Source organism: Salvelinus fontinalis, chromosome 32, assembly GCF_029448725.1.
Source record: "Salvelinus fontinalis isolate EN_2023a chromosome 32, ASM2944872v1, whole genome shotgun sequence".
In the NCBI taxonomy this organism is placed as follows: domain Eukaryota; kingdom Metazoa; phylum Chordata; class Actinopteri; order Salmoniformes; family Salmonidae; genus Salvelinus; species Salvelinus fontinalis.
In genome coordinates, this window is record NC_074696.1 from 41419801 (window position 1) to 41440525 (window position 20725).

Here is a 20725-nt window from a genome sequence, read left to right on the forward strand (position 1 = left end):
AGGCCAGACTGTGTCTGCAAGATCACAGATGGCCATTTAGCCTCCCAAATAGTGACCCAGCGTCTGTGCGATCGTTTAACTTGGACTGTCGCAACATGCATCTCTGTACCACTACACCGCCCTGCCTCCCCTACACCGCCCTGTCTCCCGAGCGCTGTGTCTCTCCCTGTGTGTGTTTGTGTCATCATGCCAAGCACCGGATACTTATGAGCCAATCACCTCAGCAGTTGTGTCAAGGCTGATTAATAACCATGGATTAATGAATGAAACTGTGTGCCACATGCACCTCCTGTGTAGCAGTGCAGCCGGCCAAGAACAATGATTCACGTTGACCCCCTGAGCTTAATACTTAAACTCTGCATCATTGAATCTGTCCTCTCCTGCCACCCCCCCCCCCCCCCCTCGCTCTCTTTTATTTTATTTTATCCCGCCGCAAAATCCCTTCATAATTTGCCCTGTTTATCTAAATGCACTCCTAAAATATATTGTAGCATGTACCTTATCAAAATAAAGGAATATACTTGTTTACTTAAGGACGCATATTTATTGTTTGTACAATTGAACGCAAAATAATTTACACAAAAGTGGGTTTCAAATCGTGATTTTTACATGATCAGGGCAAATATTATACTGTCCTACAATAACATATTATTTAAAGCGGAATGAATAAGCTTTTCTGTGTCCCTGTCTTATAATCGTAGAACCTTGGTTTTGATATACTGACACAGACAAAGGGAGGCAGTGGTGCAGTGATTCCTCCTGGAGCGTAGGGGGCGGTGTGTAGAGTTTGTCAGCTTTTCAGACACTAACAGCTTGACATACGCTGCACCATAGGTCAGTAAAAGTTGGAGTGCTTTGGCCTGCAAAAAGAGATATGTTTGGATAGCATGAACAACAAGAGAGCCTTAATAATACTATATTGAACACACTAGTGTGTAGGTAGGCAATATCTTAGACAGTGGTGGCTGGAGCTCATCCTCCAGATTTCTCTCTCCGCCAGCCTCCACTGATCTGGAATACCATTTGTTCAACATATTGCACGATAGAAAAACCATTTAGTGAGCAGTCCAAATTATAACACTGCAAGTATTATTGAAAGCAGTTTCTCTAACTAACCTGAGCTGGTAGTATTTGGTCCGGTACCAAACTGTAGTTAGTGGTGAGTTTGGTGTCCTCCCTCTGGCTGGTTGAGGTACTGTGTCCAGTCTCCTCATCGTTCATCAAGAGGGGCCTTTCCTCATCAGAACTTTCATTGACACTTGACCCCCCCGCCACAGGATCAAAGGTCATGACCTCTGTCACCAGGACAAGGTGGGACATTCTCTTATTAAGTATTTGCTAGGGAGGGAGTGAAAAGTGAGGATAGCCCATGAGATTGCATTGCCTGCTACTGCTACACAGAACCACTGAATGGTGGTCATCATTACACATCACAAGATTGCCTTACTTGACAATTGAAGGGCTATATACACCATCTAAAACCCTCTGATAGGCCTAAATCACAATCTATAATACTCAATGTCTCCTGTTGTCAATTTCCAGTTTACTTTCAATTTGCCTTATACAATTCCTTTTAACAGTACATAGAGATTTGTCAATATCAATCTACTGTAAAACTTCCATTAAATGCAGTCTCAAATAGCCGACTGTCCCTTTCAATAGCCGGGAGACGGCAAACATTTCAGCAAATGAACGCCTGTTTCAAATAAACGCTGGGTGTAAATGTTTATGAGTTTACCATGAATTGTTTACGAGGTTTAATGTTCGATTAATTACATTAAATAATTCAGTAATGACTCGAAAAACAATGTCAATCATCCGTTTCTAGCACCAGTAAGAAACTGCCAGCCATTGACTGCTAACAGCTGAGTACTGCTAGCCATTGACTGCTAACAGCTGAGTACTGCTAGCTAACTGGTAAGCACAAAAATAGTCAACAATTTTGGGAGTACAGGGCCCGGTTGCATAAAATATCTTAAGCGTTTTCCTTAAGGGTTTACATGAAGGAATACTTTCCCCTTACATAAGGGAATTGTTTAAGGGCATTGCTTAGAGCCCACCAATTATTTCCTTAGGTATAGGCATAGGGGTTTTACGGTAGTTTGAAGGCACGTATGGCAGTAAGAGTATCTGATTACCATGGAGATTGCCTGATTCACTGACTAAGCTTCTCATGAAAGGAATCGCTTTCATTTGTGAGATAGAAAAATAGAACTTCAAGACAGAATACCCTATTTGTTTCAAAAGATAATAAACTAAGTTTCTTTTTTTACTTTTTTCTTAACTTGTTTATACTACTTTCTAGTACGTCAAGCTAGCTTACAGAGTAGCTATAGCTAACTAGCCAGCTAGCTTTGTAGAGATGGATTGTGCATCTTCCGTTGTTTAGCTAAGTAGCTAACGTTAGCTGGTTGATATTTTCCATCTGTAACCACAGCAGATGAAAGCAACATTCACCTCCACAAATGCTGTTTACATTGACATCCATACTGAATGAAGTTAAGGGACCTCATGGGTACTCTTAACTTTTTCACTTAAAATGTTTTGTGCAACTGTTTTGGAAACTTTAAGGAAAACTTAAGGTGATTTATGCAACCGGGCCCAGACCCTTAGAAATTGTCAGATCGCCCTCTAGTGGTGAAATAACTGCCGAAAATGCACAGTCAGGAGACAAATCTGTCAAGGAAGCATTTTTTTAAAGGAGGGATAGAGGCATACTAAGACAAAATAAACTTGACAGTGTGCAAATGTTAACACATTAGTGCAGGCAATGAAGAAATTGATTACAATGCTGGAATTAAACAATTATCTATGCAAATGAGCAAAAGCTGTGTGCTTCAAATAGAATCTTGTCTCTAATAAGCGCTTGAGGTGTTCAGTGATTTAAGCAAATAAACGCCATGGCTATTAATCAAAGTTTTACACTATGCATATTATATCCCATAGCCTTCCCGAAACAGCATGGACAGAAAAGCCTTGGCGAAGAGAACGCAGACACAAATCAATAGAGTCAGAGACCGAACATGGTGACATCGTGATGTACCTACCTGGGCCCCGTCTCTGACAAAGAGCATCTCCTCTAGAGTTTCAGTCAGTGCCCTCAAGCAGTGGGCCGTATCCCAGTACACAATGAACAGCTGAGAGGGTAAGAGCGAGAGAGAGACAGATAAAGAATGGCAGAGAGAGACAAAAAGATACACAAAGACAGTAAGATGGACAGACAGATAATGTAATGGGGACATTTTAAATGACTGAAGTTGGGATCAACACAATGTTGAGCATATTTAGAGTTTCTGTAATACATCATTTCCAGGGTTCCATTTGTGATACTCAAGGTGCAGGTTGATGGTCACTAGACTTGTTATGGATTTTTCTCATATCTGTTGATAGTGATTGATGCCATACTGGAGGTACAAGGACACTGATTATTCACTTTTGTATTGATGGCATTCTGTGGCCACTGTGGTTCTGTAGCAGCTGGCAAAGTTGCTGCCTTTTCGTTTTGACTTTGTACGTGTCAGAACATTTGGTGCGGTCTGATTAGGATATAAAGGGCCTGTCCCAGAGGCCAGTCAGACATTTTCTCTGCTTCTGTGCTGGGTGGTGTCTCCCTGTTGCAACTTACAATGAACCAGATAGATTTTTGATTGACTTTGTCTGTGGCTGCTCTTTTGTCCCCCTGGAAATTCCTATTACAATGAAACTACACAATCATATCAATACATCGACATATAACTTCATAATTGATCGTTCGAGGGATCCGGTCACAGATTCATACCACAACAAACAGGCATTTAGAAGTAACCTCAATTACAAGAACGGGAGAGTGATGAAAAGGTTTGACACAAAATGTCTGCCCTCTCGGATTGAGCTGCCTATATGTGCAGGTTAACGCAGCCTACCTGTAGACTTCCAGTACAGTTCTGCACCCAGTCGGCCACGCCTACAAGCAGCTTATGTCGGCTCAGCCTCTCATTCACCTGGATGAGTCGCACGTCAATGTTGATGTTTATCTGTAGGACGACCATTAAACATTACAGGTGCATCTACATCTAACGTTTCAGGGTCTTCAAACTGGTTGCAGGCTCTAGCCCAATATCTCTATAGAATTCAGACATGGAAATCAAGGGTGTTTAATAACGAACCATATTGGTTTCAAAGTCTCTGTGAATGTTTTGCTTCAATCCTCTTGAGTGTGACATAGCTACATAGTGTATTTATTTGCTTCCACAAGCAGATGCATTCCTGTTAATAGCTATGCATCATTTATGTTGCTACCGCAACTCACTAATAGCGCTGCAATTAAAGATTGGATGGCGTTTAGAAGTGCGCAAACCATTAAGTTTCTTAAGCGCTCTGAAAAACAGATGGAACACCCACCTCCTTGTTACTATAGTGGAGGATGACAATGATGGCTGTGGTGAGGAAGATGGAGACCAGACTGACAGACAGGCAGAGGACCCAGTAGTCAGTGACTGAGAGATAGAGGTGAAGAGTGGAGAACACAGCACACCATATCACCGCATATAGAATCTGGAGGGGAGATAAAAAAAATGATACAGTATAAACTAAACATGCAAAGAACAGGCACTAACTCTGAACAGATACCGGACACATTAGTAAAAGATCTCCTGATGGCGTATGAGATTAACTGACACGGGACACTATAGTGTGAATAATGTAAAAGATGTCAAAAAATAACAGATACAATGGACCCTTGAGTTATGAATCAATATTTTGAGGGACCCTACCGGTGCCATGATGAAGTGGAAGAGAGAAGAGTTAAAGAACAGGTATCTCCTGACTGAGGGCACGTCCAGTGCTATTTCCAGAGGCGTCTCAAAGTCTGCTACAGGAATCTACAGTGGAGAAATCAAACAGTAAACACATGGCAATAATGTATTCTAAATGTAATTTTCCATGCAATGGCTTTCATACTTCACCAAAACACATTCCACATAAACAAAATAAGGGGAAAAAGATAAGAGGGGGAAAAGTGCTTTGTGCTTTGATCTGGGTGGTCAAAAGTTTGTAAAAGTGTGTGTGTCACACTGGTATAAAGGATTTGGAGACAGGCGCAGGAATACACAAAAAGGGTTTTTAATACACCCAAAACAAACACGTATACAAAAACACTGGGCTGTACCCAAACAAAAGAGCGAGAGTAAACCTCGTTGAACGACACGATACCCGTAATACACAATATATAAAGCACGCAGTATAACCGCTGCACCACCGCATAGGTACTCACACCACCAACGGACATGGGAACAATAACCGACAAAGACAGAGGGCACGTATATAACATACTGATCAGGGGAAATGGGAACCAGGTGTGTGTAATCAGACAAGACAGTCCGGGGTTGATGATAATGAATCCCGTCAGTAGACCTCCGGAACTGGTGAACAGAATGAGCAGTGACAGTGTGTGGATGTGGAAGTGTATGCGTGTTCGAGTATGATTTCTAACATAAAAATCACTCACTTCACTCACGGTGTCTGTGTGAATAAGCTGTGCTCCAAAGGCAGCAGCACTACAGCCATTCCACACAAGTGGGTATTGCCACGTAACAATGTGTTTTTATAGTGATTGTCAAGTTGTCAAGTTTTGTGTGCCACAGAGCTTCTTGACAGAATGAAAAGACAGCTGATGCAAGCACACAAACCTTTTGTAGTTATATGTACAATCCATAAACAATGATTTAAGCAACTTTTATTTTCAATATAAGGTGTTTATTTAATATTGGGGAAAAAAGGGTTTCTTCTCTCCTAGGACAGCCACCTCCATCTTGACGGATGACTGACTAGCAGAGACGCTCAGCGCAGACAAAGGCGTAACCCTCGCTGCATTCATTATCAATCCACAGCGTTTGATAGTTTGTATTTACACAGTTTTGAGCCTTTCCACCATCAGGGTCTGATTTAAACCAGTCGGTAAAGTCCACCTTGGACCCGTCAGTCCACATCCACCTCCCCTCCTTAACGATGTCAGACAACCCGATCCAGGTGTAGAACTCCGCAGGGTCGAACATCTTGATTAGGATTTTGATGAACTGGTGTTCTGCCTCACTGTGCACAGAGGCCAAGTTCGCTCCCTGAGTCACACAGTAGGACTCAGCGTCTGCCCAGTCCAGTCGTGTGGCAACATACTTATAGCAGCGTCCGTTAAAGTCATACCAGCCCATGGTGCAGGATTTTCGGGATAGCTCTTTAACCTGGTCAGGAGTGTCGTGTTCAGCATCCAAAGCAAGACTGAGGAGAGAGATAACACAGAAGAACACAAACATGGTTCTAGTTGGGCTGGTAGGCAGGTAGGTATGCTGGGCTGAAGTGGGTCCTGTCCTTTTATCTGATTTACAGAGGGAAGGTGTGGCTGGTAGGCATCATGTCATAGGTGGATCATGTACGGACGTGGCACATTCATTATCTCAGAGTAAATATTAGGCCTATATAAATAAACCTCAACCTATTTCTGTTTAATCTGTAGAACAAAAAACTAACTCTAAAAGAAGAAACGAAATAAGGAAATCAAAAAGTTTAAGAACGTTATTTCTCACTTCCCTAATTAATTATGGCTGGGATCCCGTTAACAGGATCGACTTGACAACAGCCAGTGAAAGTGCAGGGCGCCAAATTCAAACAACAGAAATCTCATAATTAAAATTCCTCAAACATACAAGTATTTTACACCATTTTTAAAATAAACTTGTTGTAAATCCAGCCACAGTGTGTAACGGCGGTCCTCCTCCTCTTCTACCGAAAAGGAGGAGTAGTGATCGAACCAAGGCGCAGTGGAGTTTAACAACATAATTTATTTAACAAAACACGAAAATGACTAAACTAACAAAACAACAAACGGTGTAGACAGACCTAAACGACGAACTTACATAAAACAAGTAGAACGCATGAATAGGACAATTAGACTACACAAACCGAACTAACCGTAACAGTCCCGTATGGTGCAAACAATTACACAGACACGGAAAACAATCACCCACAACGAACACTGTGACAACGCCTACCTAAATATGACTCTTAATTAGAGGAACGCCAAACACCTGCCTCTAATTAAGAGCCATACCAGGCAACCCAAAACCAACACAGAAACAGAAAACATAGAATGCCCACCCAACCTCACGTCCTGACCAACTAACACACATAACAAACTAACATAAATAGGTCAGGAACGTGACACAGTGTCCGATTTCAAAAAGGCTTTAAGATGAAAGCACACCAAACGATTATGTTAGGTCAGTACCTAGTCACAGAAAAATACAGCCATTTTTCCAGCCAGAGAGAAGTCACAAAAAGCAGAAATAGAAATCAAATGAATCACTAACCTTGGATGATCTTCATCAGATGAGACTCATAGGACTTCATGTTACACAATACATGTATGTTTTGTTCGATGAAATTCATATTTATATCCAAAAATCTTAGTGAATATTGGAGCGTTATGTTCAGTAATGTTTTGCCTCCAAAACATCCTGTAGAGAGCCACATCAATTTACAGAAATACTTATCATAAATCTTGATGAAAATACAAGTGTTATGCATGGAACTTTAGATAAACTTCTCCTTAATGCAACCGCTGTGTCAGATTTCTAAAAAACTTTACGGAAAAAGCACACCATGCTATAATCTGAGTACAGCGCTCAGAGCCCAAACATGCCATACAGATATCCGCCATGTTGTGGAGTCAACAGAAGTCAGAAATAGTATTATAAATATTCACTTACTTTTGATGATCTTCATCAGAATGCACTCCCAGGAATCCCAGTTCCACAATAAATGTTTGTTTTGTTCGATAAAGTCCATAATTTATGTCCAAATACCTCCTTTTTGTTTGCGCGTTTAGTTCCAAAATCGAAATTGATGACGCGCAGTTCAGACAAAAAGTAAAAAAATTCTATTACAGTTCGTAGAAACATGTCAAACGATGTATAGAATCAATCTTTAGGATGTTTTTAACATAAATCTTCAATAATGTTTCAACCGGAGAATTCCTTTGTCTCCAGAAATGCGGTGGAACGCAGGTCGCTCTAATGGGAGCGTTCGTGATCAGCTCATGCCAGACACCTGACTCAAAGAGCTCTCCTTCCCTCATTCTTCACAGTAGAAGCATTAAACAAGGTTCTAAAGACTGTTGACATCTAGTGTAAGCCCTAGGAAGTGCAATATTACCCCAAAAACACTGTATATTGGTAGGCAAACCTACAAACCTCAGATTTCCCACTTCCTGGTTGGATTTTGTCTCAGGTTTTTGCCTGCAATATGAGTTCTGTTATACTCACAGACATCATTCAAACAGTTTTAGAAACGTCAGAGTGTTTTCTATCCAAATCTACTAATACTATATCTTAGCTTCTGGGACTGAGTAGCAGGCAGTTTACTCTGGGCACCTTATTCATCCAAGCTACTCAATACTGCCCCCAGCCATAAGACGTTTTAAGGTCTGTGTGAATAAGCTGTGCTCCAAAAGGTCTGTTGCTGCACGACCGAAGGTAATCGCCTTGTTCCGCCCCCAGTCCCACCCCGCTGGACACCTTCCCTTCTCCATTCATCATTGAGCGTTGGTTGTTTAGCTATCGGGAAGAGGTGTCCAGAGAGTTTGGCAACATAGCTACTCCGCTCCAAATGCATCACGACAGCCATTCTAGATAAGAGGGTATTGCCACATAACCCAGTGGTCATATCAACTCTGCAGCTGTGTTCTTCTCAAAATGTCTGTTCCAAGTTTTGGTACAGGGCTTTTTGACACAAACAAAATACACCCTGGATGGGATGTTTTAGCCAACAACTTAGACTTTTGAGGTAACATTTTCAACATTAACTGCTGTTCAGTTGTCATTCCAATGAATGATATATACTGATTTTTAAAGAACATAGAAATGCCTCATGAGCTTAGTACACCGGTCTTACCCCATCATAACCCAAAATACAGTGCCTTGAAAAGTATTCATCCCCCTTGGCATTTTTCCTATTTTGTTGCATTACAACCTGTAATTTAAATAGTTTTTTATTTGGATTTCATGTAATGGACATACACAAAATAGTCCAAATTGGTGAAGTGAAATGAAAAAAATTACTTGTTTCTAAAGATTCAAAAAAATAAAAAACGGAAAAGTGGTGCATGCATACAGTATATATTCACCCCCTTTGCTATGACGCCCCTAAATAAGATCTGGTGCAACCAATTACCTTCAGAAGTCACATAATTTGTTAAATAAAGTCCACCTGTGTGCAATCTAAGTGTCACATGATCTGTCACATGATCTCAGTATATATACACCTGTTCTGAAGGCCCCAGAGTCTGCAACACCACTAAACAAGCGGCACCATGAAGACCAAGGAGCTCTTCAAACAGGTCAGGGACGAAGTTTTGGAGAAGTACAGATCAGGGTTGGGTTATAAAAAAATATCAGAAACTTTGAACATCCCACAGAGCACCATTAAATCCATGATAAAAAATTGTAAAGAATATGGCACCACAACAAACCTGCCAAGAGAGGGCCGCCCACCAAAACTCACGGACCAGGCAAAGAGGGCATTGATCAGAGAGGCAACAAAGAGACCAAAGATAACCCTGAAGGAGCTGCAAAGCTCCACAGCAGAGATTGTAGTATATGTCCATAGGACCACTTTAAGCTGTACACTCCACAGAGCTGGGTTTTACGAAAGAGTGTCCAGAAAAAGCCATTGCTTAAAGAAAAAAATAAGCATACACTTTTGGTGTTTGCCAAAAGGCATGTGGGAGACTCCCCAAACATATGGAAGAAGGTACTCTGGTCAGATGAGAAATGTAGCTTTTTGGCCATCAAAGAAAACGCTATGTCTGGCGCAAACCCAACACCTCTCATCACTCCGAGAACACCATCCTCACAGTGAAGCATGGTGGTGGCAGCATCATGCTGTGGGGAGGTTTTTCATCGTCAGGCACTGGGAAACTGGTCAGAATAGAAGGAATGATGGATGGCGCAAAATACAGGGAAATTCTTGAGGGACTCCTGTTTCAGTCTTCCAGAGATTTGAGACTGGGATGGAGGTTCACCTTCCAGCAGGGCAATGGCCCTAAGCATACTGCTAAAGCAACACTTGAGTGGTTTAAGGGGAAACATTTAATTGTCTTGAAATTACCTAGTCAAAGCCCAGACCTCAATCCAATTGAGAATCTGTGGTAGGACTTAAAGATTGCTGTACACAAGTGGAACCCATCGAACTTGAAGGAGCTGGAGTAGTTTTGCCTTGAAGAATGAGCAAAAATCCCAGTGGCTAGATGTGCCAAGCTTATAGAGACATACCCCAAGAGACTTGCATCTGTAATTGCTGCAAAAGGAGGCTCTACAAAGTATTCCAGCGATGGTCACCGGTCCGGAGCCTCCAGCGACGGTCACCGTTCCGGATCCCCCTGCGACGGTCCCCAGTCCGGAGCCCCCAGCGACGTTCTCCAGTTCGGAGCCTCCAGCGACGGTCCCCAGTCCGGGGCCCGCAACGAGGGTGCCCAGATCCATGGCACAAAGCCTCCAGTGATGATCCATGGCAAGAAGCCTCCAGTGATGATCCATGGCACGAAGCCTCCAGTGATGATCCATGGCAAGAAGCCTCAAGTGATGATCCATGGCAAGAAGCCTCAAGTGATGATCCATGGCACGAAGCCTCCAGTGATCATCCATGGCAAGAAGCCTCCAGTGATGATCCATGGCAAGAAGCCTCCAGTGATGATCCATGGCACGAAGCCTCCAGTGAGGAGTCATGGCACGAAGCATCCAGCGACGGTCCCCTGTCCGGAGCCTCCAGCAACGGTCTCCAGTCCGTCGCTCACCGGTCCGGATTCTCCTGCGACGGGTCCCCGGTACAGAGCCTCCAGCGACGGTCTCCGGTCCGGAGCCTCCAGCGACGGTCTCCGGTCCGGAGCCTCCAGCGACGGTTCCCAGTCCGCGGCCCGCAACGAGGGTCCCCAGTCCGGGGCCCGCAACGAGGGTCCCCAGTCCGGGGTCGGCGACGAGGGTCCCCGCACCAGAGGAGCCACCAAAGTGGGGTGAGCCAGTGGTGGAGCGGTGTCTGCATCCCGCACCTGAGCCGCCACCGCGGATAGATGCCCACCCAGATCCTCCCCTATAAGTTCAGGTTTTGCGGCCGGAGTCTGCACCTTTGGGGGGGGGTACTGTCACGCCCTTTTTATGTCTCTATGTGGTTTTGTCAGGGTGTGATTTGGGGTGGGCATTCTATGTTCTTTAGTTCTGTTATTTGTATTTCTATGTTTTGGCCGGGTATGGTTCTCAATCAGGAACAGCTGTCTATCATTGTCTCTGATTGGGAACCATACTTAGGTAGCCCTTTTCCCTCCTTTCTGTGTGGGAAGTTAACTTTGTTTGTGGCACATAGCCCTTAAGCTTCACGGTTGTTTTGTATTGTTTATTGTTTTTGTCGGTGTCATTGGGAGGGTGAATTGTTTTGCACGCTCAAGTTTTCTGTTTTTTTTTGTCTTATTTCTTGTTTGTTTCCCAATAAAAAATATTTTGCATCTTCAAAGTGGTAGGCATGTTGTGTAAATCAAATGATACAAACCCCCAAAACATCTATTTTAATTCCAGGTTGTAAGGCAACAAAATAGGAAAAATGCCAAGGGGGGTGAATACTTTCGCAAGCCACTGTGTAAGGATAGGCTGGGATGTGAATACGGAAACTTTGCTTTTGCCAGTGCCAGCAGTATACCACCCTGCATCCCACTGCAAGCTTGGCTCTGAAGCTAAGCAGGGTTGGTCCTAGATGGAAGACCAGATGCCGCTGGAAATTGTGTTGGGGGTGGAGTAGGAAGCACTCTATCCTCTAGTCTGAATAAAATACCCCAGGGCAGTGATTGGGGACATTGCCCTGTGTAAGGTGCAGTCTTCTGGACGGAATGCTAAACGGGTGTCCTAACACTCTGTGGTCATTAAAAATCCCATGGCACTTATTGTAAGAGTAGGGGTGTTAACCCCGGTGTCCTGGCTAAATTTCCAATCTGGCCCTCAAACCATCATGGCCACCTAATCATTCCCCAGATTCAATTGGCTCATTCATCTACTTTAGCTATTCCCCAGGTCATTGCTGGAAATGAGAATGTGTTTTCAGTCAAATTACCAGGTCAAATAAATCAAATAAAAGGTGCATAGCTGAAAAGGAGCGATCGGATTGAATCCCGGCCTCACTCATGGTTTATGTTTTGCTGTCATTTAAGACCTATAGCTTCAAAATATGTTTTACTATCATGTTGATCTCATGGAATGTCAGTCTTGGCATGCAAAGCTTTGTCTATGAATACGAGCGCTTTGCATTTCTCCAGCCCTATTCCTCAGCTTAGCAAATCAAGTGTGTGGGGTACAATTTGCTGTCTCATAAATTCAGGATGGTGGCATTAGCACGGGTCATGTTTTTCTTCATGAAAGCTTTTTAGATTGATGACATAACAGCAGGCCTATGTTTTGATGAGACACAAGACAGTCTGAGAGAGGAAGTGAGATAGCGAGCTATTCTAGTTTAACCTCCCCACACAAGTGGACAGGCTGCTTGACATAGCGAGGCCCAACGGATGAGAATAAAGAGTGCCAGTGGGCGCCCAGAGAGAGAGATGGAGAGAGAAAGCAAGAGTTTTTGTGTGTGTGTATGTGTGTGTGCACTGACCTGGAAGCCGTCCCTCTCCAGCAGAGCCCTGCAGAGCGACAGATCAAACCTGGGGCTCAGCATGGAGGAGGTGGGTACTGCCAGCACACACTGACCTGGGGGAGAGAGAGGGAGAGGGGGGGGGGGGGGGGGTGATAGACAGATAGATAGATGAAGAGAGGGGAGAGTGTTAAGGTTGACAGTAACACATTCTGACAGAGGTTGTAACAGTGATAACAAAGGAGAGTGATTGAGAGAGTCAAAGCATAGAGAGAGAATCAAAAAGGTATAGGGAAAAAGATCCTGGGTTAAAAGCAGGACATTGTGAAAAGTGTTAGTTTATCCCAAAAACTTGCCAAGAGGCAGAACAAAGAACAAGGAAGAGAAACAAAAACAATGATTTGACAAACAGGATATGCCACATGATAACACTTTTACCCATAATACAGTTTGATAACTATGTTACTACGCACCATTCCTCCATCGAGATGTTCTTCTGTTTTCTGGCTGGATCTTGGATGATCGTCTTAGGTCAACTTCAACATCACTCTCGTCTGAAGGCACAGAAGTCTTGTCCTCCATCTCATCCATGATTACGAGACCCTGAACGAGCAAAAACAGTGATACAGTTTAATCAAAATCCCCAACCATAATTCAGACGAAGTGACTAAGAGTGTAGTGAATGGCCAGTGTGATGACTGCCAGTGTGATATACAGTGCAGCAGCACAGTTCCATTAGCCTGGTCTCAGATCTGTTTGTGCTCTCTTGTCAACACCTACAATGACTAGAGGAGACAGCACAAAAATCTGGGACCAGGCTACAGCTTTGTTGCTCAAGCAGAGAGATGCTTTGGCATGATTATGACACCACTTCCTAGTTCCCATGTATCGTAGACTGTCAGATACAGTATGTGTGTGATGTATACACAGTATTATGAAGGGAGTACTAGCACTACAGCTTGCAAGAAGCACAAGCAGCACATTCCAGTGGCATACAAAACAAACAAAGACATTGAAATTTGACCAAATATTCCCTCAGTAGATAATGTTTTCCTGAGGCATAGCTTCAATTGTAATCTCAGGCATACCAGAACTAAAATCTTGTGTAATGTGGTCGCGTGCGCAGAATCTGTTCGCAAGAGATGAATTGTAGCGTGACTCTACTGGAGAAAAAATGTCAAAGGGCTGAAGCTGAGGCTATAACTTTATCTAGCAATGGCATCAAACGCCAAAGTTTAACTTTGGAGAAGTCAGGGTCCTATGTGTCCTATGTTTCGAAAGCAACCAGAAATCACATCACTACTCCTTTTAGAACGGATTACATTGCTCTGCTATGTTATTTCAGCATCTTGGAGAAACCAACAGAATAATTCACTGTACTGCCAAGGATTTCAGATTCAGCACTTTCAACACAAGTCTAAACAATAAGTTAAGTCGTAGACTGAGTAGACTGTTTTACTGTCATGGTACTTTCCTTTACGATCCAAGTATACTGAACTTAGGTGTAGCGAAAGGCAACTACACTTGTCTTTCAAATGTGAACTTTTCTCTTTTCTCAGGCTACACTCTTCACAGGTTTCTGTTGAAAGTGGTTAAACTGTACCACGGTTATAAGATAGACATACTGCACCTCAATAGGCACTGTCTTCAACGCAGCTACAAAATCTGTGAAAGAGAAATACTGAAAATAGAGAAGAGACTGAGAGCAGCTATATTTTTGTTCTTTCTCTCCCTCTCCCATCCTCCCTCTCTCCCTCTGCCGCTTTGTTTCTCTCGTTTGCTTGTTAGAGAGGGAGACACATTTTTTTGCACAAACGCTGTCGGCAAAGTTGATTTCAAGTTGTCTCCTTATCCCTACTGTAGTTCTCTCTCCCCCTCTCCTTCTCCCTCTCCCTCGTTCTATCTTTCTCCCCTTCTCTCTCTCGTTCTATCTTTCTCCCCCTTCTCTCTCTCATTCTAATTCTCTCCCCCCTCTCTCTCTCCCTCGTTCTATCTTTCTCCCCCTTCTCTCTCTCGTTCTATCTTTCTCCCCCTTCTCTCTCTCATTCTAATTCTCTCCCCCTTCTCTCTCTCTCTCGCTCTCTCTCTTTCACTCTCAGGCACACACTCTCTTACTCTCACTTCCTCCCTGCTGTAAGTGAGTTGTGACATCTTGCCAACTTTGAAACAGTTTGTCTCTATACGTTTCTGTGCACGTGTTGTGAAGAAAAGTGCATGTCTACAATGTTATGCGAATGAGTGTATGTAGCTGTGTATAACCATGTGATCTGCGTGTGTGTGTGTGTGTGTGTGTGTGTGTGTGTGTGTGTGTGTGTGTGTGTGTGTGTGTGTGTGTGTGTGTGTGTGTGTGTGTGTGTGTGTGTGTGTGTGTGTGTGTGTGTGTGTGTGTGTGTGTGTGTGTGTGTGTGTGTGTGTATCTGTGTATGCAGGTTTAATGACAGAGAATAACAAAATATTTTAAGCAAGAACCATCGCTTCCGCTTGGCTGAGTACTCCCCTCGTGTTTTCTCTTGATCTAGTTCCTTCTGAACTCTAGGTATGGTTTTTAGAGATAAAGTTTAGCAGCGACAGTGAGGTTCTGAACATAAAGGAAGACACATGACTAATAGGAGAACTCACCAGAGACTATTTCATGTAGAGTCTATTACATGATCAAGAGCTTGCTACCCACCCGCATGCAATGTAATACAGTTACAGTGTTACAGTGTGATCCTCTTCCCTTCCAACTACACTGCAATGCCTCTGGAACCAGACTCCCTGTATCACCCTGTATTCTTTAATTTACTACCCACTTAAGACCCCCCCCTTCCCCCAGCACAATCTCTAACTCTCTCTCTCTTTCTCTCAATTCAACTTCAATTTAAGGGGTTTATTGGCATGGGAAACTCTCTCTCCCAGCTTGTGACTTAGATCAGCCGGACCACATGACTGGTGGAATGCGGCCTATGCTTCTCAGCCCAGCAAAGAGAATATAGTGAGTGAGAAAGTGAATGAGAAAATGAGTCCAAATTGGGTATTGTCTACATGCATAACCATATCTGTGTGGGGTCCCGTGTTAATGTCATAGCAATGTATCAAAACACAATGACAACAAACTTTCTTTTACAAATGGATATAAGCTGGCAGAGTAGGATCCTACTTGAACTATATGAGGCATCAGTGCGCGCGCACACACACACACACACACACACACACACACACACACACACACACACACACACACACACACACACACACACACACACACACACACACACACACACACACACACACACACACACACACACACACACAAACTCATACACACTATTCCTTACCTACCTTAGATTGTTGTTGTTCTCCTAGCCAGTGTGGATCTGGATTCCTGGGAGAACAGCAGCTGTTCTCCAGGCTGTCATGACTCTGGTCTGGTGGTCTGCTGCTGGGGGCTGGGACTGTCACACATTAACACATGCCCCAGAGCCCAGAGGGGCACAGTGAGAGGTCACACACAGGCATGCACGCACACACAAGTCTGCATGGACGGATCATATACGGTCTCGGGGACGAATGTGCACAGGTGCATGCACGCACGCGCACACACACAGACACACATACACAGACACACACACACTTAGGCACACACACATGTACACTTGGAGGATCACATACGGTCTTTGGGACAGATACGCACGTACACACTGAAAATTGAGAACAGGCAGAGTGATGTATGTTATTGATTGTAACTTGGTACCATGGAAATCTGTATCATTTTGTGAGACTAACCAGTTGACCTGAAAGAATATTATCTCGAAACCACAATCTGATGACGCATGTGATAAATGTGTGAACAATTCCACCTTGGTTATGAGTTTACAATGACGTTTCGTATTGTTCTCTCTATAATTTCAGGAACTTTATCAGGGCAAAAAAGTCCAGATTAAATGTTGACTTGGTGTTTCAATGGTTTATTACTCTGAACATAGCAGACTACAATAAACCTTGTGACTGGGACATGGCACAACACAGGCATGGTGGCCGGTCTTTCACTTCACTGAAGTGCTCAGGCTAGTACGCCATCTTGTGTGAAGGAGTAAGTAAAACGGAATACTTCGTTGTGCGTATCTCTAGTCATCATCATTGTAATGGGAATATTTGAGACAAATAAAGTTTTTATTCAGTTAAGAGCGATTAACACAATGTTTAGCATATTTACAGTATATATTTTCCCATGATGTAATTCACATGATTTCCAGTGTTCTGTTTGTAATGGTCACTAGACTAGATGCTGTATGTTATGGATTCAACTCATATCTCTTGAAAGGGATTGATGCCAGACTGGAGGTACAAGGACCGAGGACAGACAGATTATTATTGTAGTCTGGGATACACTGTGTAGCAGCTGATGAAGTTACTGCTTTTTGTTTGAGTTCCTACAAGCCTCTCGGGCTGGTGTTTACAGAACATTTAGTGCTGTCTGATTAGAATATAACGGGCGTGTCTCCAAGAGGCCAGATAGACATTTTCTCTGCCTCTATGCTTGTTTTGGGGTCCCTGTTGCAACTTGTATTAAACTGTATTGATTTAGGATTGACTTTATGTGTGATTTCTCTTCTCTTTTGTTCAATTGGAAATTCCTATTACAATCATCATCATCATCATCCTCATTACCATCATGTGCAATAGGCCTATATATACAAATATAACCCTCCTGAAAAAAACAGAATAGACCAGAGCCATATGCATAGAGAGTTTGGCCAGGTTATAGAACGGCTGCCATGTTAGTGTCTTTATCCTTGAAATGTTGATGATGTAACAATTTGAGAGCGCCTCTGACAATTCACTATGAAATGACCCACTGTAAACAAGCAAAACAGAGCAGCGAATTGAACAGCCATTTTTATGTATTAGCATTCGGGATAATGTGTTTCCAAGTCTGTACTGTGTTGTGGTGTCAACAAATGTCCTTTCTGCTTTCACGGGACATCTTCATAGGTTTTGAAAACTATCAGAAATAAACGTCAACTTAGAGCACAGCATGGAAGCATCAGTTAACCCTTAGCAAAGGCTATGGAGGAGAAAGTGGCACTCTCGGAACGTTCTGACAGAAACCACATTGGCCCAACTCTCTATATATATGGCTCTGGCCTAGATCAGCATATACAGTGCCTTGCAAAACTATTCATCCCCCTTGGCATTTTTCCTATTTTGTTGCATTACAACCTTTAATTTAAATATATTTTTTAATTTGTCCAAATCGGTGAAGTGGAATGAAAAAAATTACTGGTTTCAAAAAATTAAAGAAAAAAAAAAAAAAAAGAAAAGTGGTGCGTGCATATGTATTCACCCCCTTTGCTATGAAGCCCCTAAATAAGATCTGGTGCAACCAATTACCTTCAGAAGTCACATCATTTGTTAAATAAAGTCCACCTATGTGAAATCTAAGTGTCACATGATCTGTCACATGATCTCAGTATATATACACCTGTTCTGAAAGGCCCCAGAGTCTGAAACACCACTAAGCAAGGGGCACCACCAAGCAAGCGGCACCATGAACACCAAGGAGCTCTCCAAACAGGTCAGGGACAAAGTTGTGGAGAAGTACAGATCAGGGTTGGGTTATAAAAAAATATCAGAAACTTTGAACATCCCACAGAGGACCATTAAATACATTATTAAAAAATTGAAAGAATATGGCACCACAACAAACCTTGTTTCACAAGAAAAAATATTTCGCATTTTCAAAGTGGTAGGCATGTGGTGTAAATCAAATGATAACTCCCCCAAAATAAATTTAAATTCCAGGTTGTAAGGCAACAAAATTGGACAAATGCCAAGTGGGGGGAATGCTTTCGCAAGCCATTGTACTGTATTTCAAGCTGGTGGTTTATGCTGGCCCATGGTGGTTAGTGCTGGTCAAGCTGGTCTGGTCTGAGTAAAAAATAATTAAATAACATAAAATTTATCGGAAATACAGTGTAGACATTGTTAATGTTGCAAATGACTATTGTAGCTGGAAATAACATAATTGCAAAAGGGTTTTCTAATGAACAATTAGCCTTTTAAAATGATCAACTTGGATTAGCTAACACAACGTGCCATTGGAACACGGGAGTGATGGTTGCTGATAATGGACCTCTGTACACCTATGTAGATATTCCATAAATCTGCAGTTTCCAGCTACAATAGTCATTTACAATGTCTGCACTGTATTTCTGATCAATTTTGTTATTTTAATGGACAAAAAAATAGCTTTTCCTTCAAAAACAAGGATATTTGACCCCAAACTTTTGAACTGTAGTGTAACCATTTTTATAAACTAATCCAATCTGTTAGGATTTATTGCACCCATTACTGAAATGGTTGTTCCAGCTAAACCAGCACTAGTCAACAGCATATTATGGTGACCATCATGACCAGTCTATGTCAGTCTATGCTGGTTTTCAGCAGGGAATATTTATCAAATGGAATTTTATTGCCCATATACAGTTGAAGTCTGAAGTTTACATACACCTTAGCCAAATACATTTAAACTCAGTTTTTCACAATTCCTGACACTTAATCCTAGTAAAAATTCCCTGTCTTAGGTCAGAGAGGATCACAACTTTATTTTAAGAATGTGAAATGTCAGAATAATAGTAGAGAGCGATTTATTTCAGCTTTTATTTCCTTCATCACATTCCCAGTGGGTCAGAAGTTTACATACACTCAATTAGTATTTGGTAGCATTGCCTTTAAATTGTTTAACTTGGGTCAAACGTTTCGGGTAGCCTTCCTCAAGCTTCCCACTAAGTTGGGTGAATTTTGGCCCATTCCTCCTGACAGAGCTGGTGTAACTGAGTCAGGTTTGTAGGCCTCCTTGCTCACACACGCTTTTTCAGTTCTGCCCACAAATGTTCTATAGGATTGAGGTCAGGGCTTTGGGATGGCCACTCCAATACCTTGACTTTGTTGTCCTTAAGCCATTTTGCCACAACTTTGGAAGTATGCTTGGGGTCACTGTCCATTTTGATGACCCATTTGCGACCAAGCTTTAACTTCCTGACTGATGTCTTGAGATGTTGCTTCAATATATCCACATCATTTTCCATCCTCATGATGCCATGTATTTTGTGAAGTGCACCAGTCCCTCCTGCAGCGAAGCACCCCCACAACATGACGCTGCCACCCCCGTGCTTCACGGTTGGGAGGGTGTTCTTCGGCTTGCAAGCTTCCCCCTTTTTCCTCCAAACATAACGATGGTCATTATGGCCAAACAGTTCCATTTTTGTTTCATCAGACCAGATGACATTTCTCCAAAAAGTACGATCTTTGTGCCCATGTGCAGTTGCAAATATTTTTTGTTAACAAACAATAGTTTTGCCCATGTGCAGTAGTCTGGCTTTTTTAAGGCAGTTTTGGAGCAGTGGCTTCTTCCTTGCTGAGCGGCCATTCAGGTTACGTCGATATAGGACTCGTTTTACTCTGGATATAGATGCTTTTGTACGTGTTTTCTCCAGCATCTCTAGGTCCTTTGCAGTTGTTCTGGGATTGATTTGCACTTTTGGCACCAAAGTACATTCATCTCTAGGAGACAGAATGCGTCTCCTTCCTGAGCGGTATGACGGCTTCGTGGTTTCATGGTGTTTATACTTGCGTACTATTGTTTGTACAGATGAACATGGTACCTTCAGGCGTCTGGAAATTGCTCCCAAAGATGAACCAGACTTGTGGAGGGCTACAATTTTGAGGTCTTGGCTGATTCCTGATTTCTTGATTTTCCCATGATGTCAAGCAAAGAGGCACTGAGTTTGAAGGTAGGCCTTAAAATACATTCACAGGTACACCTCCAATTGACTCAGATGATGTCAATTAGCCTATCAGAAGCTTTAAAGCCATGACATCATTTTCGGGATTTTTCCAAGTTGTTTAAAGGCACAGTCAACTTAGTGAATGTAAATGTGATACAGTGAAATAATCTGTCTGTAACCAATTGTTGTAAACATTACTTGTGTCATGCACAAAGTAGATGTCCTAACCGAGTTGCCAAAACTATTGTTTGTTAACAAAAAATATGTGGAGTGGTTGAAAAATGAGTTTTAATGACTCCAACCTAAGTGTATGT

The 20725-nt window shown here is 42.6% G+C and overlaps 2 protein-coding genes across 3 annotated transcripts; both read right to left on the bottom strand.

Moving 5' to 3' along the window:
• Positions 1 to 527: 527 nt before the first annotated feature.
• LOC129831360 (transmembrane protein 268-like) lies at positions 528 to 16053 on the bottom strand. Of its 2 annotated transcripts, none has more exons than XM_055894701.1 (9): positions 15964 to 16053; positions 13116 to 13245; positions 12664 to 12758; positions 4752 to 4859; positions 4381 to 4533; positions 3903 to 4013; positions 3048 to 3137; positions 1117 to 1338; positions 528 to 860 (listed from the first exon to the last, which is right to left on the bottom strand). In XM_055894701.1, exons 2-9 carry the CDS (start codon positions 13231 to 13233, stop codon positions 690 to 692), a joined length of 1068 nt encoding a protein of 355 aa, XP_055750676.1. In that variant the 5' UTR covers positions 13234 to 13245; positions 15964 to 16053; the 3' UTR covers positions 528 to 689. The 2 variants fall into 2 exon arrangements, with proteins under 2 accessions (XP_055750676.1, XP_055750675.1); XM_055894700.1 differs by lacking the exon at positions 15964 to 16053 and adding an exon at positions 14273 to 14709.
• On the bottom strand, positions 5742 to 6527 carry LOC129831362 (galactose-specific lectin nattectin-like). The gene has a single exon (XM_055894704.1). The coding sequence runs from the start codon at positions 6285 to 6287 to the stop codon at positions 5805 to 5807; it is 483 nt and encodes a 160-aa protein (XP_055750679.1). The 5' UTR covers positions 6288 to 6527; the 3' UTR covers positions 5742 to 5804.
• Positions 16054 to 20725: the final 4672 nt, after the last annotated feature.

Coding starts and splice junctions, on each gene's coding strand:
- LOC129831362 (XM_055894704.1), bottom strand. CDS start 6,287: ATGTTTGTGTTCTTCTGTGTTATCTCTCTCCTCAGTCTTGCTTTGGAT.
- LOC129831360 (XM_055894700.1), bottom strand. CDS start 14,383: ATGGGAGAGGGAGAGAAAGAACAAAAATATAGCTGCTCTCAGTCTCTT. Junction 4,534..4,751: donor TCCACTTCATCATGGCACCG/GTAGGGTCCCTC, acceptor TCTCCCCTCCAG/ATTCTATATGCGGTGATATG. Junction 1,339..3,047: donor TTGTCAGAGACGGGGCCCAG/GTAGGTACATCA, acceptor CTCCCTCCCTAG/CAAATACTTAATAAGAGAAT.